The following is a 15,885-nucleotide window of genomic DNA, read 5'->3' on the forward strand; positions in this document are numbered from 1 at the left end:
AGACAGCCATTTGCAATCCCATTTCCTTTCAAATATGACAGATGTTCACTTGCTGCCGAAGCTGCATTGACCTCTATGAGTCTGCAGTGGTCATTCATCACCCTTGAAATCCAATAGTTGGTCTTAATGAGAGAAGCCTGGTATTCCTCCTGGAGTCATTCAAACAGAGCAGAACATCTACAGAGATTCACAGTAATATCGCCTTTGCAACATGTAACCACACTGGAAACCACACTGAAAACCAAGGGCGAACTGGATAATTTGAACACAAGCACTCATCAAAAAAACCATCAGTTACTGGATTGGCAGTGAAAGAAAAATAGGTTACCATGACATTTAACACATTTAAAAAAGCACTTTGTCTAATTTTACCATTTGCAAAACACACAAGAAGAAAGAAAGACAAAAGACACAATTCAAGTAAGGCCAGATTGTTCACAAATGGGGCTGAATGGGTTTGTAAAATGTTTGCCCTGTTGCAGCACGGCAATGGCCGAAGGCAGAGTAGTCTGGCTGGCCGTATGGTGCGCATGGGGAAAATGAAAACACATGCTAAGACGAGAGACATTAGATACCAGCATCTGGAATCTAAACAGGTCTGCAGTGTAACATACTCTCAACGGAAGACACAAATGCAAAACTAGAATATTACCAGTCCACACAGTAAATGTAAACAAAAACAAAGAAACAAAAATATATGCTACTGCTATTCAAAGTGTATTCCGATTCATCTTTTGAAAAGGCAGAATCTAATTTAAGTGGAGACAGTAAAAAAAAAATGTCCCATGGGTTTGTATTAATTCCCCCGCCTGGCTCTAAATTGTAAATTAGGAAATAAAGAAAGCCTTTGGTTCCGCCATTCAACCTTTTTCTCGCCTTTTCCTCCATTCTTCCCTCTCCCTCTCAGTGAACACTCCTAGCATGGATACAGAGCTCACACCTCCGCCATCAACACTGTGTCCAATCACCTTTCATCCCCCCGCCTCATCTGTGCTAAGCCAGCCAATCCACGCACAGCACGGAGAAACACATTGCTGCCAGTTAATTACATAGCAAGAACAAACATGATTGGCATTTAATGAGGAACATGTCAAGTGATAACAGAACAATTACCTTAAAAATTATTTATTCCTCTTTCTATCACTTATTTTCTCCCATTATTCTTTTCTGCACTGCACAGACAGACCCACGGGGGCTTCCAGGACAAATATGATTATGTGGGAAATAAATGCTGTTTGTTTGCTTTGCTACAACAAGGAATGATGCAAGCAACTCTGAGCATATCGTCATCAACCCAAAGCCATTAAACCATTTAATGAGACTATAACCTACATGGAACTCAGACACAGTCTCTGTCTCATCCCATGCTTCTTCACCAATTCACAAACTCTGGCTTAGTGTTTAGTGCCAGGGATGTACGTGACCAGAAGAGGATATTTTGGTGCAGTGGGACTGGTGGTCCTTGTAGCTGGCAAAGGCTGCCCTACCTCTCCTACAGAGATGACCAGTGAATGCCCTCTGGACCTGCACAGACTTGCATATTGTGGCACACAGACCACAGCGGACAAACAACACTGGCCGTGTGAGGTCATAGGTGAACGAGCTACTGAAATCTAGTCGAGGCTACCAGCAGAAGAGACAGTAAAAGAGACACAGAGAGAGACAGCGAGATGGTCGCTGGATAAATATTTTGATTACACTTCTTTGCACAACTATGGAAGATGGATGCACTTTAACATGTTACACCCTGAATCACCAAACAACTGGTCTTAACAGGCACAGAACACACACAAAGACACCACAGCCAGCGTCCAAGAGACACACACAACCCTAGAGGCTACACACACTAATGTTACCATTGAATGTTAAGGTACAGACCTGAAGATAAGTGGCTCATGATGTCACACCAGTGAAGGTAATAATGGACTCATATTAGTTAAAGCAGAAGTAAGCGATCCGGTCGTTTTGGCTAACTTTGTTAGTTAGCAGCCCCCGCCCTCGTCATGGATCTATTGGTCCTCGTCCCTACGTCACCACATTCACACGCATCCCTTGGCTGCACACACAGCCCTTCATGCCGTTCTCTCTCCTCATTGGATAAAGGTTGTAGGATACAAGGAAGTATACAAGACGTTTTCTGAGAGCAGAGTGACTGACAGACCCGTGTTTCGGACCAAACACTCTATGTAAGTGATTGCTGTCGGAAGATATAACTATTTAAGACTTAGGCCTATATTAACACAAATATTCCGCTTACTTCTGCTTTAACAAAATGCTGCTCCCTGTTTCTCCATCCTGACAGACACAGATCATATGAGTTTGTTTGAGGGAACTAACCCAATCTTGAAAGCGGCACAATATCTTTTCATTTTTAGATGCAAGTGACAGAAATGCTCATATTCTATTTTATGCAAGAAAGACAAGCCATCTGAAAAAGCTGAACAACAACGGATAAAAACTCTTCTAAATGTCATCTGTCACCCTACAGCAAAAAACACCACCCTGAAGCCAAGGCTGAGCCACATAGTAACCAACAATTTTTCTCTTATATCTTGTGCTTTATGTGTCATGTGCTGCTCACACACCTGAATGGCAGTTGCGTCTGGCATACTGAGACGTCGAACAAATAACTGGCTCTGTCCACTGTGGCTGGTGACGTAGCCTGAGCCCCAGGTGCCACTATGAGGACGTCCTGTGTTGTAGAACATAAAAGTGTCACTTCCTGATGTGGCGGTCAGGCATGTCTTGTAACAGTATGTTTTGGTCAAAGACCCGTTCCCCCGGACTTCGATATAATGTGGTTCCACTTTGAGGTCACGGCGGTCCCTCACGGCCACATTGTTGTTTGGCTGGCCACCACCTCCCCCACCTGCAGCTCTCCCTCCACCTCCACCTGCACCTGCTCCGGCACTAGCACCACCACCTGCTGTGGCCCCTCCCTCAGGAGCGCTCTTCTTGGATACACAACATGGGGAGCAGGAGCCAGGCTGAGTACAGTACGCATGGCAACGCACAATGGCCAGCACAAAGATGGTAACCAGGAACACAAAGGTTGTGGCACTCAGGGCAATGATGAGGTAGAGGGTAACATTGGAAAACATTAAGGGGCTGTTGGGCCTGATGATGCGCTTGGGGTCTGGGATCACCTTCGGAGGCAGCTCCATTACATACACGTGGATGGTGGCAGTGGAGGAGAGCGGTGGCAGGCCGTGATCATGCACCAATACACTTAGAGCAAAGGAGGTGGAGTTATCTTCAATGACACGCCTTGTGGTGCGTATCTCACCCGTGTACTCATGGACCTTAAACAGGTCAAGGTCTGTGTTAGTCTGTTCCAGGGCATAGAGCAGCCAAGCATTCTGCCCTGCATCGCCATCCCACGCTGTAACCTTGGCAACTAACACTCCCGCTTCAGCATTTTTCATCAGTGCCTCTGTGGTGCGGCTCCCATTGGCAGGTGGGTAGACTATCTTGGGTGCGTGGTCATTCTGATCCATAATGTAAACATATACTGTGGCCACACGGCTGAGGTGAGGCACTCCGTTGTCCTGGGCTTTAATCTGAAAGTGAAACTCTCTCAGCTTCTCGAAGTCGAAGGCTCGCATGGCGTAGGCCTCACCTGAAGCAGGCTTGATGTTAACATAGCTGGCTACAGGAATACCGTGGTTGTTGTCATTGAGGACAGTATAGGTGATTCGTGCATTTTCTCCAGCGTCAGCGTCTGTGGCCTTCACAACACAGAGAGCTGCACCGGGAGCATTGTTCTCCGTAATATAAACAGTGTACGATGTCTGTTCGAACCGAGGTGGGTTGTCGTTTACGTCTGCAACGTCCACCTTGAAGGTCATTTGAGATGACAGGGGTGGGGAGCCTCCATCCACAGCATTGACTGTGACATTGTAGGATGAGATGGTTTCCCGGTCCAAGAAGGCGGATGTGACAATGGTGTAGTGGTTCCGGAAGGACTTAATCTTGAAAGGCAAGTGGGGCATGATCTCCAGGGTTACTTGTTTGTTTGGTCCAGAATCACGGTCGTTCACACTGATCAATGCCACAACCGTGTCAGCCCTGGCATCTTCACGCACAGGGCTGGAGAGTGAAGACAGTACAATGTCAGGAATGTTGTCGTTGACATCCAAAACTTCTACGACTACTTTACAGTGCACTGCCACAGGAGCCGGCCCTTTGTCCATTGCCTGTATGTACATTTCATATGAGTTTGTCTCCTCATAGTCTATATTGTTTTTCACCCGAATTTCCCCGGTGTCTGTGTCCATGGAAAACATCTGTCTGACTCTCTCAGGCGTGTAACTGCTGAAGGAGTAAAAAACTTCTCCATTGGAGCCTTCATCAGGGTCTGTTGCGTTTAACTTGATCACAAGAGCGCCCTTTGGAGAGTTTTCAGATAGTTTCACTTTGTACACAGAGCTATCAAACGCTGGCACGTTGTCATTGGCATCAAGGATGCGAACATTGATTTTGGCCGTGCCAGTTCGCTGTGGGGTGCCTCCATCCATAGCTGTTAGGATTAGCTGATGAGAGGGCATCTGCTCACGGTCAAAGGGCTTTTTGAGAATGAGCTCAATGTGCTTATGACTGGAAAAGGGCTTAATAGAGTCCAGGGTGAGGTGGTCGTTTGGGCTGAGTCTGTACTGTTTGACGGAGTTCGAGCCGTCATCTGCATCCTGAGCTCCCTCGATGTGGAACCGCGACCCGGTGACAGCGGACTCTGACACCTCAAGCTGATACTCATCTCGAGGGAACTGTGGAGCGTTGTCGTTCACGTCCAAGATCTTCACTTCCACGTTGTGCACCTCGAGCGGATTCTCTAATACCACCTCCAGGTTACGTGAACAGGTGCCACTGAATTCACAAACTGTCTCTCGGTCAATGCGGTCACTCACCACCAGCTTCCCGGTTTTGTGGTTTATGGTGAAATACCTCCGTCCACTGTCCGATGTGATTCTGATGCGTCGGGTGGAAAGTTTTCCCAGGTCCAGACCCAAATCTCGGACAATGTCACCGACCTGTGCCCCGTTCTCCAGCTCCTCCGGAATGGAGTATCGAATTTGTGCATTTGTAAGGCCACTGAGTATGAAAATAACCAAATATAAAGAAAAAGGCACGTTCTCTTTTACACTGTAACAGCATCGCGCCGTCACAGCCATCGCAGGCAGGCAGAATTTGCAGACGGGTTGGAGAAATCTTTCCGCCTTTTCAGCTTGCTGTGCGTCCCCACCCGCCTCATTAAAAACGAGGGAATAGTCCGTGCATAACTCCGACTATGTGCAGGACGACCACCGCATCCTGCTTGAAGGGAATTTTCCCCTGCGCATCCATGTTTTCCTTTGTGTGTTTTTAAAAATCTCTATCCTCCTGGCGAGGCTGACTCCTTTCACTGATGCTGCCTATTGGTCTCTCTCTCCCTCTCCCTCTCTCCCTCTCTCTGCTATGTGGTGATGGTGTCTGTGGGCAAAAGGGGAGGGGGAGCCACTCGCTCAAACGATGCTGGCTGCATTTCAGCACCTCAGATAAAAATGATCGTGCAAAATCTAATAAAAATACCCCCCCTCCAAAAGAAACCCTGGGGTTTAATCATCTATCTACATATGGATCCGTGCATGGAGCAGCAAATGCCATCTTCACAATGATTTTCGGAGGAGGTGAATTCGACACAGTCGTTTTCCCTCTTTTTTTTTTTTGTCAGTGCCACCGCCCTTTTCATTGTGCGCTGGGAAACTGATTTATAAACCAGCCTGGCGATTAGACGCTCTCACTGATGCAAACCCACAATTACCCAGGAGCCTTCTAGCCACAAGAATGAGCAGATTTATGATACATTTTGAAAATTAAACATGCAGAATAATACAAAAACACAATTGTATTATAGCTCCATGACAATTTCGTGCGACTGTCTGTTGACTGCACAACACTTCCGAAATTATTAATAGTGTCATCAAGTTTGACATTCTATTCAACATCACAAGCCAACGGAGTAATGGGAAGTGACAGGTGGACTGCACGACTGCGTATAGGCTATTTGAGACGACTCTTGTTTTTAACACCACCAGACCAGTATAGAGTATCTGGCTGTTTTCACGTTGCGTCCGTCCACGAGTTTTAGAAATTATATTCCCTGTTCTGTCATTATATCACGTTGTTTAACAGCTGCAAACTGACGATGCTTTGCATTTATAGGACGCCAGCGCTGCAGAGCACTTTGCGCCACAGGTTAATTCCCACGTGAAACACCCACACACACAATGCCTGTGAAGTCAGGAGGTTGTTCACTGGTGAGGATGCTAACGGGGTCACAGAGAAGATATTCCAGATGTGACCCCTTTGTGCATCTGGCAAAAATCTAAGTTGGCCTCTCCTGACAGACAGTAATGGTTACGCACATGCAGGGAACGGCATCACAATTTCATAACTCTAACTGATTCGTTCACATATGGCGTGCAGTTATTGGCTTTAAATCATTTAATTAATAATCTCACCTATTAGAAGATTCGTTACACAACAGTGACCACGTAATATCACTATTCCAGACTGTTGTTTTGGTTTCAGGTCTCAAAACTGAGATTATATAATGAGACTCCACAAACCAAGACGTTTAAACAATGTTATCTGCAGGCTGTCTCAGCTGCGCATGTGCAGTGTAGCAGGTGGCTGCATTGACACCCAAATCATCTTCCATGGGCTGCACTCTAATTACTCCGGCCTCGGTACCCATGTACCTCAATTAAAGTCTGATCTAAATTGAATGCAAATTAACTGGTGAGACCTTAACCCTAACGCCAAGACAACAAGACAGAGAGAAATGTGGCCTCTTTCGATACTGTTCAAATTTCTGTGAACAGTGGCAGCGATGTCTGCGGAAAACAGCATCAATTCATTACTCGCCGTTTCGCGAGGGTGGCTCCTGATAAGAGGCACCGAGAACCCGAATGCAAATTATTCTCAACAAAGATAATGCACGTTAAAATGGTGTTGATGTGATCCATCGACACTCTTTACGCAAGCTGTGCTGTGAAGACGTGGCCTGACGAGACCCTGAGCTTTCTCAGTTCACCCCGGCCACTGGGCCAAGATGAGCTTCCACCGCCCACATCCTCTCTCTCTTTCTCTCTCTCTCTCTCCCTCTCCCTCATTCTCCTTCTCTCACCCACGCCCGGTCAGCCCACGGCGATGACAGCGCTTGGCATCCCGGGAGACGGGGAGAAGACAGTGACTCACTCGGATGCTGCTAGTGGATGGGTAGATGCAGAGCGACTCTTCACACTCGAAGGCGACGACGAGGAGGTGGCGAAAGGAGGACTCGGAGAGGGAGCCAAATGTCCGTTGATTATACGGACAAAAACATACAACTCTTATATACAAAAGACTCAGCGTGTGGTGCATTTAATCTCCACCAGTCGCTTATAATGAGCACAGTGTGTGCATATTGTAGATTAGAAAATAATAAGGATGACTATTACAAATAAAATCATGAAAATGGTTTGCCTTCGTGTGCATAACTTATGATAAACTTTAAACAGTCAGTTCACAAATACAGTATAGGAGAAAATGCTGTTAACAGATGGCCATCTACAGACAGCCACACCAACAACCCCAATATCCTTATATGGCAAGTTTCTTTCAACTGAGAGTCTTGTAACTATGACCAGAGTTCAAGCTGTTGATATCTCATGAACAAAAGACCTCTTATTCCAGTTTCTCAACAGCTGTCTCTCATCCTAGAACTCTGTATGAAGCAACTTAACCCGTGGGCTGCTCTTCATGATGTGCTGTAGCCTAAACAGTTCTTTCCCACATTCACATTGTAAGACAAAACACTTAATGGCGCTATGTTATTACATTTTATGAGTATTATAAGTATAAGACAACACATGTTGTCATATTTAATGATGCATATGGATAGACTATTTCCACCACAAGGCAACTGTAGACTTTACAGATTGGTCTCTGCATTATTTACCCCTCTGAGCAGCAGTGATAACAGAGATTCTTTCAGCCGGGGCCAACAGTCTCAGATGGGTCTACATGGGTCTGCCACGCTATGCCGTGACATTTAGCAGATTTTCCCGCTGGGATGTTTTAACTTCCATGTCTGACAATTGCACAGAAACCACGGAAAACAGGCAACGTTTATCTTGTCAACAAACACAAAGGTGTATTACACCTGACCTTTGCACCCCTCCTGCCCATTCTCCTCTGTCCCCCCATCTCCTCTTGTAATGCATTTGATATGATACAACTCTCTCATACCTGTTTCTAATACACCCATCTGTTTCTGCGTTAATTACAGGCCACTGAGCTCTAGATTATTTCATTTTTTACTCAAGGGTGCTGCAGATAGAGTTATCACTATTATCCCAACTGCAGACAGACGTCTGTTACGCATCAATGAGCACTGATTTCAGAGAGCTAATTGCCTAATTGTTGTTTATTATACCTGTATCTTGTCTTCAAAAAACAAATGGTTTGGAGAATTGTGTTCCACTTCCCCTTTAATTCAGTTACCTGACCTTGACTTTTTTTATTTTATTTGCAACCCCCACCCAGTCCCTCCATATTCTCGCTTCCCCCAATCGTCTCTCGCCTCTGGAGTGTCTCCAGCTGCGTCTCTGTCAGACATCCGCTGTTCCAGCTGAGGACTGGCTGAGGGGCATACTGGGGTCTTAAGTGGAAAACACAAGAGCTGATGCCTTTTGCAGAGTGATAGACAAAAACAACAACAAAATCAGTGGGTGAGAAAAGACTGGTGTCTTTACACAGCAGGACATTCGTGAGATACAGGGAAGAAAGATCATTCACATTTGCTGCTTTGTTCATTCTCTCTGCCACAATATTAACACCCCTCATTTCATCAATTATGCAAGATGGCCACCATATTAATAACATTCCCTTCACTAAGACTCATCCTCATTAATACTGTAAGCGACCACTCTAAAACCCATTCATATTCCTTTCCCTAAGACGCTGTTATGTGGGAACCCCCTCCCTCGTCTTTCGTTTTGTCAGTGAGACGACAGTAGAGACCCACAGGGAAAGGGGTCACGGCTGGACTACCATGAACCCCTTCCATCACTCCCTCTCTCAGCACATACAAACAAGCAGTCATGCAAACTTAAAGGGCATTTATGCCTGTAGGCATGTGTGCTATCTAAGGACAAAATTATTTTGTCTGAATGAATGTCAGAGCATCTTTTACTGTTTCCCTCTCATTCTTAAATTTTTAAATGGCACAAAGCAGACAGGGAGGAAATATTATTGTCCATGTAGCCAACAGAATCAAAGACTATACTGGCCAGGGGTTTCAAATCATGATATCAAATTCTATATTATGATGTTTTAATTCAGTGACACTTTTGTGCCTTGTGACTTCTGTCACATTATATTATGAATTGGTGGTAAAATGTAAAATGCAGAGATAATATTTCCATTTTCTTCATGTTAGTTCACAGTGTAAATGAGTAAAAGAAATAGAGTAAATGCTTGCAGGCTGTTGTGTGGGTGGGTGGCAGCATCTGTGGCGTCAGGAAATGTGCTTTCAGATTTACCAAATTAAAAAAAGAAATGCACTGAAAAAACACAAAATAGCCCCTTAGCTACATAGTTGTAATAGGTACCATATCTACAGAATATCAAGGATTAAGTTTGCATAAAAAACAGAAAAAACAGAAAAATCAGGCCAGAAGCCAATGCCAATAGCACAGCAGGATTTAATCCTGCTGTATGCGTGGGAGAGGCAGGCTGAGCAGGAGGGAGCAGAGGTGGTAGAGACAGTGAAATTGGTCCCTCTATTGGAATAAATGGGTAGTACAAGGGTTGGACATGTGATCATCACCCCACTGCCCACACAGGCTTTTTCATTAAGCCAAAGCACTAACAGATAATCCGGGCTGTGAGTGTGTGTGTGTCTGTTTTAGACAGTAAAAAAGGGAGGGAGCGTGAGAGAGATGGAACAAGATAAAGAGGGCACAGACATCAGGCTGCAATGGCAGTCATTTTCTTTCTCATTTCCAAAACAGGCCGCAATGGATGAAGCAAAAATCTAAGGCTAAGGCACTGCACCCTCCAGAGGCGAGACAAGAGAGAGATCAGTATAAAGCATTCTAGACATTAGACTAGATAACACTACCATATACCACATTTCTGAAATGTGGAAAAAATGCATCAACAATAATATGAAAACATCACAAAGACATTAAAGGAGAAACAAGCCAGTGACTCAGCCATTCATCTCCAGGGCAACTGTTAAACCACACCTTAAAAAATAGGAAAAAAAAAAAAAAAACTCCTACCACAGACAAAGTCCCAGAAACTTTTCTAGTTTTGCAGACAATCACATTAGCAGCATCACACTTTTTTATAATATAAAATTATGTGCAGAAAAAAATAATAAACACCCCAAAATATAAAATTCAAAATACAGTTTGGAAACTGTATCAGCAAAAACAGACTGGTGACTGGTGTTATTCAGTATTTATTTATAGCACTATGACAAAGCTGTGTTCTCATAGCATCCTCTGATCCTAATTTTTTCTAGGCACTAAAACTTTCCCATTTTAAAATCTCCGTAACAAAAGACCCATGGAAACCACAATCCTTTTACTCAGGTGGACACAGTAAGCGGGTGGAGAAGAATTCTCCGGGTATGTTTGTTTGTGCTGATCCCTTGTGTACCTTGCTTTCAAACATAAAGGGCATGAGAGAACTAAAAGCAGCACAAATCCCTCCCTTTGGGGGCCTGAAAAGGGTTAAACAGTTCCTTGGTTGTCCTGGTTGAGCTTGTGCATAAATCAAACAGATTCTTGTTGTGGCATTGAACAAAGCTATCAGAAAACGCAGACAGGCTTTGGATACTTCCCTCTTAGGATGCCCTGGCTTTGTATCCCTGCCGGATGGGAAAGGATGCAACCCGTGGTTCTGAGCATGACAAAGCTAATCTAATGACTGCAACAGCATCCTGATGCCACTAAGAGGGAGCATGGGTGGAGAATTGGTTGGTGGAAGTGGGGGGAGAAGGGGACGGGTGGTGATAAGTTCTTCCTTTTCATCTGTGACCAATTGTAAGCCTGTGATGTTCTCACTCAGCTGCAGGGCATGTATTTAATGTGTTTTTTGTCCATCTCATCCTCAGAAGCTCCAGTTTTCTCACTATCTCATGCTCAAGGCTCGAATCTGTGCTGCTTTATTTGTGACTTCCTCTAAAATCCTCTCCTATTTTAGAACCGACTAATCATCATCATACACTTTTTCCTCACTTGCTTCGTCTGACTTGACATGTCTGCCCGAGATGCCACCATCTCTGGTCTGCATCTTTTCTCTTTGTCTCTCTCACGGTCTCTCTCCATCTCTCCTGCCTCCCATTGTGTCCACCCTGTTTCCTTCCTGCTTGCGTCTACAACACATGCTGGGATGGATGTCAGGGTGGGGGCGGGTACGTACTGGCAGCTCCCTGGAAACAGACTAGTTCATCATTTCATTATGGCTGAGAACAGTCTCCATGGTAACCTTCGATATAGCTGAGCTAACCTCAAAAGCACAAAGGACACACCCTTGTAAGGGGGGGAAACAGGAAGTACAGAAGACATGAGTGTGTGTGTGTGTGTGACAGACAAACATAAATAGAGGAGAGGAATGAATACATTTTCTGTTAAACCTGCTGCTGTTCTGTCGCCTTATAAAAACTGATGAGGCAAGGACATTTTTCACATCATGTTTTTGGTCCATCTGTTGAACCCATCTGTCCACAAAAATAACATAGGTGAAAGCCTCAACTGCAGGACTGCAATCTATGAACTGTGAACCACTTAGCTGTGTGCCTCAACAAGGATAATGTGCTATAGAATCAATAATGCAATGCATTTTGCAGCACATGGACAGGCAGAGTTAAAAGCTTTTATTGGATACATACTCTAAACCCCAAAGTCATCATCCTGCACTGCATCATTATATGAATTATCGTGGTACTATAAAAAAAAAAAACACAGTCAGTTCAACCAGGTGCAGTCTTGACTCTGGCAACCACATAACAATATCCGGTAGCACAGCACACAGATACAGACACACGATGTTCTGATGGTTGAGTGGATAAAAGCCTCTCCTCCTCATCACCCCTCGCCCTACGCCCCGCCCAACCGGTTTATCTGAGACTGACACTAGGTGTTATCGGCCCCGCCCAGCCGCAGAGCGCAGAGCGCAGAGCGGAGCAGGAGGGAGAGCTGAGCCGAGCGGAGCTGATACCTCGGTACTGAAGCTTTCTGCTACTGCTGCAGCAGCGAGTAGCGGAAAATTACCTGCCCCTCCCCCCTCACTCACATCCAACAGAAAGCCGCAGCATACAGAACACGTACTGAACCACTTTACGCAGAGACACAGCTCCAGGCATTGTTTCAGGAACCACAATATGCAGCGCTTGTGCACATAGCAAGGGGACTGTTAGGTATCGGGAAAAGGAGCGAAGCCGCTGCCACACACACACACACACAGGTTCAGTCAGATGGTGCATGTAGCGCGCTGCCATCTTTAAATCACACGCTGACCCACTTCCATGCTTCACGTTGCCCCATACACATCGCTTACAATATGCAAAGTCCGCTTGAGAGAACGGAGAGCCCCTTGCTCACGCTCCTTTACATTTAACCAAGCAAACGAAGAGTTTTGACAGATACGGCCATGCTTGTTTGTCAAGGACCACTCCCTGAAATGAGGTCATGTCGTCTGAATGACTCAAAGCGTCATCCACAGCAGCACAGTGTACAGTGAGCTTCACTGAGAATATATAGACACATAGGCTACATTCCACCAGTTTGGAGCAATAACATCATCACTGAATGCAGGTTAATGAATAAATGCCACGCAAACGTATGTTTAACACGAAAATTATCCACTGACAAAATCAATCAGAATACACCATGTGCGTCTTTAGCCTACTACATGGCTTGAGCGGATCAGGGTTGCCTCTGCTCTGTACACACATTAGGGATGTTAATGAAAATATATTAGATCGTGTTTACAGCGCTGCAAGGCTGCTGGCACACATGTCTGCAGAGATGGACGTTAATTCCCTGTTATTTCTCTCAGCTGCTCCCCTTCTCAGAGAGGGCTGGTGAAGGAGAGGGGGAGGGGAAGGGGACAGAAATCTGAAAGCATGAAGGAAGAGGAAGAGGGAAGGGAGCTGGCTCGATGAATACCATCGTGTCTGCTTGTTGTTACAGAGCAAATGAAATGGTGATATACTGTATAATGCAGGCCAAAGAAGAGGAAACTAAAAAATAATGAGGAACTAGCTACCAGATGAAGTAGCAAATCTAATTGCACAACACACACTTTGGAGGATGAAAACATGTAGCCTATATGCAAATAAGTAACATCCACATTTATGTTTAAAGAAGCTGTATTCTATATTTAGAGCTGAGGACACAGCCAACCTCCTCACTGTTATTCTGTACTGAAAATACAGCGTGGCAAAGAGAAACTCTTTGTTAGGGTGTAAATCTATTATTAGAGATACACCATCACACAGTGCCCTATAAAAGTATAACCATGTTTCACAACACACTGGGGTCTTGAAGTGCAGTCCCTAACAGATAAAATATTCACACCAGGGTAGATGGTGTATTTGAAAACAATACTAGGTCTACTTAAACAACATAGGCTATTCCTTTTGGGTAGTACCCAAATCCTAAAAGATAATGCAAGAAAGGATAATGTGACTCTGATTGACTAAAATTGATAAAAAACATTGGGGGGGGGGGGTACTTGGTTGACACCTGCATCAGAACAAATTATGGTGCACATACACCATCATCACTTGTCATTTATTTGCCATTTGCAGAAAAATAAATAAATAAATGACTTCACCATCACTAGCCTATATTTCACAGAAGACAAAAAAGATGACATCAATGACCAATGAATTACATATGGCTGCTAAGTTTCATTGTCTTTGGTCTGTGGATGTTATCTCACTCTCACAAGTTACTGGGACACAACAAAACACAGCTTCTTCTTCCATGATGAGTTAAGACACATGTCATGTGACCTCAAATCGCCTGACTGTCATCATCACCTAACCTCGTCTGAGACCAGTGACAGGCCTCGACCAGGACCAAATAAAAGCTTAATCATATTTCATGACAAATGATTGTACAGTGAAATTATTATTGAAAAGCAGCAAGAAGCTGTTTGTACATGAGCTACAGTTAGTTTGTGAGTAGCCTTAGACCTGATTAAAGACAGTTTAAACCCACCACTGGAGAAAATTAGTATAAACTACGATAAAAATGAGTTTGAGTAGCCTAAATGTGTAGGCTAAACTAAAACGAACCAAAACAGTGGACCGCCCAAGACAAATAGCGAAGCTTCTATCACAGAGGGCTAACTTCAAGCTAGGCTATTAGCTCCTAGTTTCACAACAAGCCAAGAGAAACTGCCAGGTAGGCTAACCTAAAAGCGTGGTGTTGCTAAGTCATGACATTCACATGACATGATGGTTTGTAATAAGACAAACAATGACTCACCAACAGAAGAAGCAAGTCGGTGCAAGACCTGTGCAGTAGCTACACAGGTAAACTGCGGTCATTTTCAGGTGAGACAGTAACCAGTTTGATAACCATACTCCCCCTTATGGCGGCCGGCAGCCAGCAGGGGCAGCACTGAGCACCCCGAACCAATAAGAGGGGAGCGAAGAAGGTACTCCTGTTTTGATTTTTTTTTTGCTGCCTGTGGGACAGGGAACCCCCACCTGGCTGGCTTTCATCAACACTAATAATCAACGATGCGGTACAGTGTCCTGTGTGTGTTTACTGAGTAAACACACACAGGACACTGTTCAGAAGATAAACTAAAGATAAACACATGAGGTTTGTGTATTCAACTTAGGACCATGAGGCAGACTAAGGGACATGGATGTCAGGCTGTTTTCATAAACTCCTGCCGCGCTGCCTCCACTGTTGAAATATGGAGGGAATCGTTGCTTTTAGCTCAATAACCCGCTCGATTAGCCTCTTTCGGCTCAATGTTGGTGCTACACTGCGAGGTTAATGTTCATGTTGATACAATTTCGGCTCACCCATTTTTGCAGGCGACGTCGCCTTTGAATCCACTGTGACTGCCACAACAGGATTTGAAGCAAGATACGGTGTTTTCCAATCACCCACTAGGCCTGTGACTGTGTCATCAAGAACTTCAAGCAAGTCCAGCTGCCTTTGTAAACCCCCAGGAGTTGTGGTGAGTAGGCTAGGCGACCGACCAGTGCTTCATGTCCAACTCACCAAGTCTATCCCCATACAATGAGGCGAGTAGAATAGAGTTAGGTGGCGATATGTGTGCGTTTTTACGAAACCTGCTTTCTGTGAGCGATTTATGATATTGTCAAAATGGCGAAGAATAGGCTGATCCAATTATTTCTATGTATGCGCTGAACGCCCCTTGAGTTGCATCAAAACACCCTGCTGACCATAGGATGGTAGAAAACACTAAAGTTTGAGGCCTCTGTGCTTCACCCACAGTCGAATACTGTGGCAGAGATGTTATTAAACAATTAATAACAAGTGTAATACAAGGTGTAGAATTGTTTACAAAGAGACTTTGGCTGCCTGAAATGCCTAGGTTTTCATGTCGTTACACACAAGCTTTAAATTCGTTTTAGGTCATTTTCTATAGGCTATTCATATGAACTGAAAATATTTTCAGTATTTTCCAATACAACCCCAGTTTTGCACTGTGCTCTGCCACATTCCCCAGGCCTGTGCCACTTAGCAGGATACACTGATGCTTTAAACCTCAGAACAACAAGGTGGTTGACCAATTCCTGAGGAAAGTACTGACAATCGAGGAAACCTAGAAAAATCATTATTTCTACTGAATCCAGAC

The 15,885-nt window shown here is 44.6% G+C and overlaps 1 protein-coding gene across 18 annotated transcripts in view; it reads right to left on the reverse strand.

Moving 5' to 3' along the window:
- The window catches only part of LOC146979825 (protocadherin alpha-C2-like), a 195,880-nt gene that overhangs the window by 16,908 nt on the left and 163,087 nt on the right, over positions 1-15,885 (reverse strand). Inside the window, exon 1 of one of the 18 annotated variants that reach the window (XM_085789782.1) lies at positions 2,586-5,723. The exons of the other annotated variants lie outside the window; for them this stretch is intronic. Coding sequence (XP_085645908.1) covers positions 2,586-5,168 — 2,583 coding nt within the window. The 5' untranslated portion in view covers positions 5,169-5,723. Of the gene's footprint in view, positions 1-2,585; positions 5,724-15,885 lie in introns of those variants that run through there. 18 annotated transcript variants of the gene reach the window in all.

Source organism: Trachurus japonicus, chromosome 10 (assembly GCF_045865225.1).
Source record: "Trachurus japonicus isolate A0001 chromosome 10, Traja_1.0".
Lineage (NCBI taxonomy): Eukaryota > Metazoa > Chordata > Actinopteri > Carangiformes > Carangidae > Trachurus > Trachurus japonicus.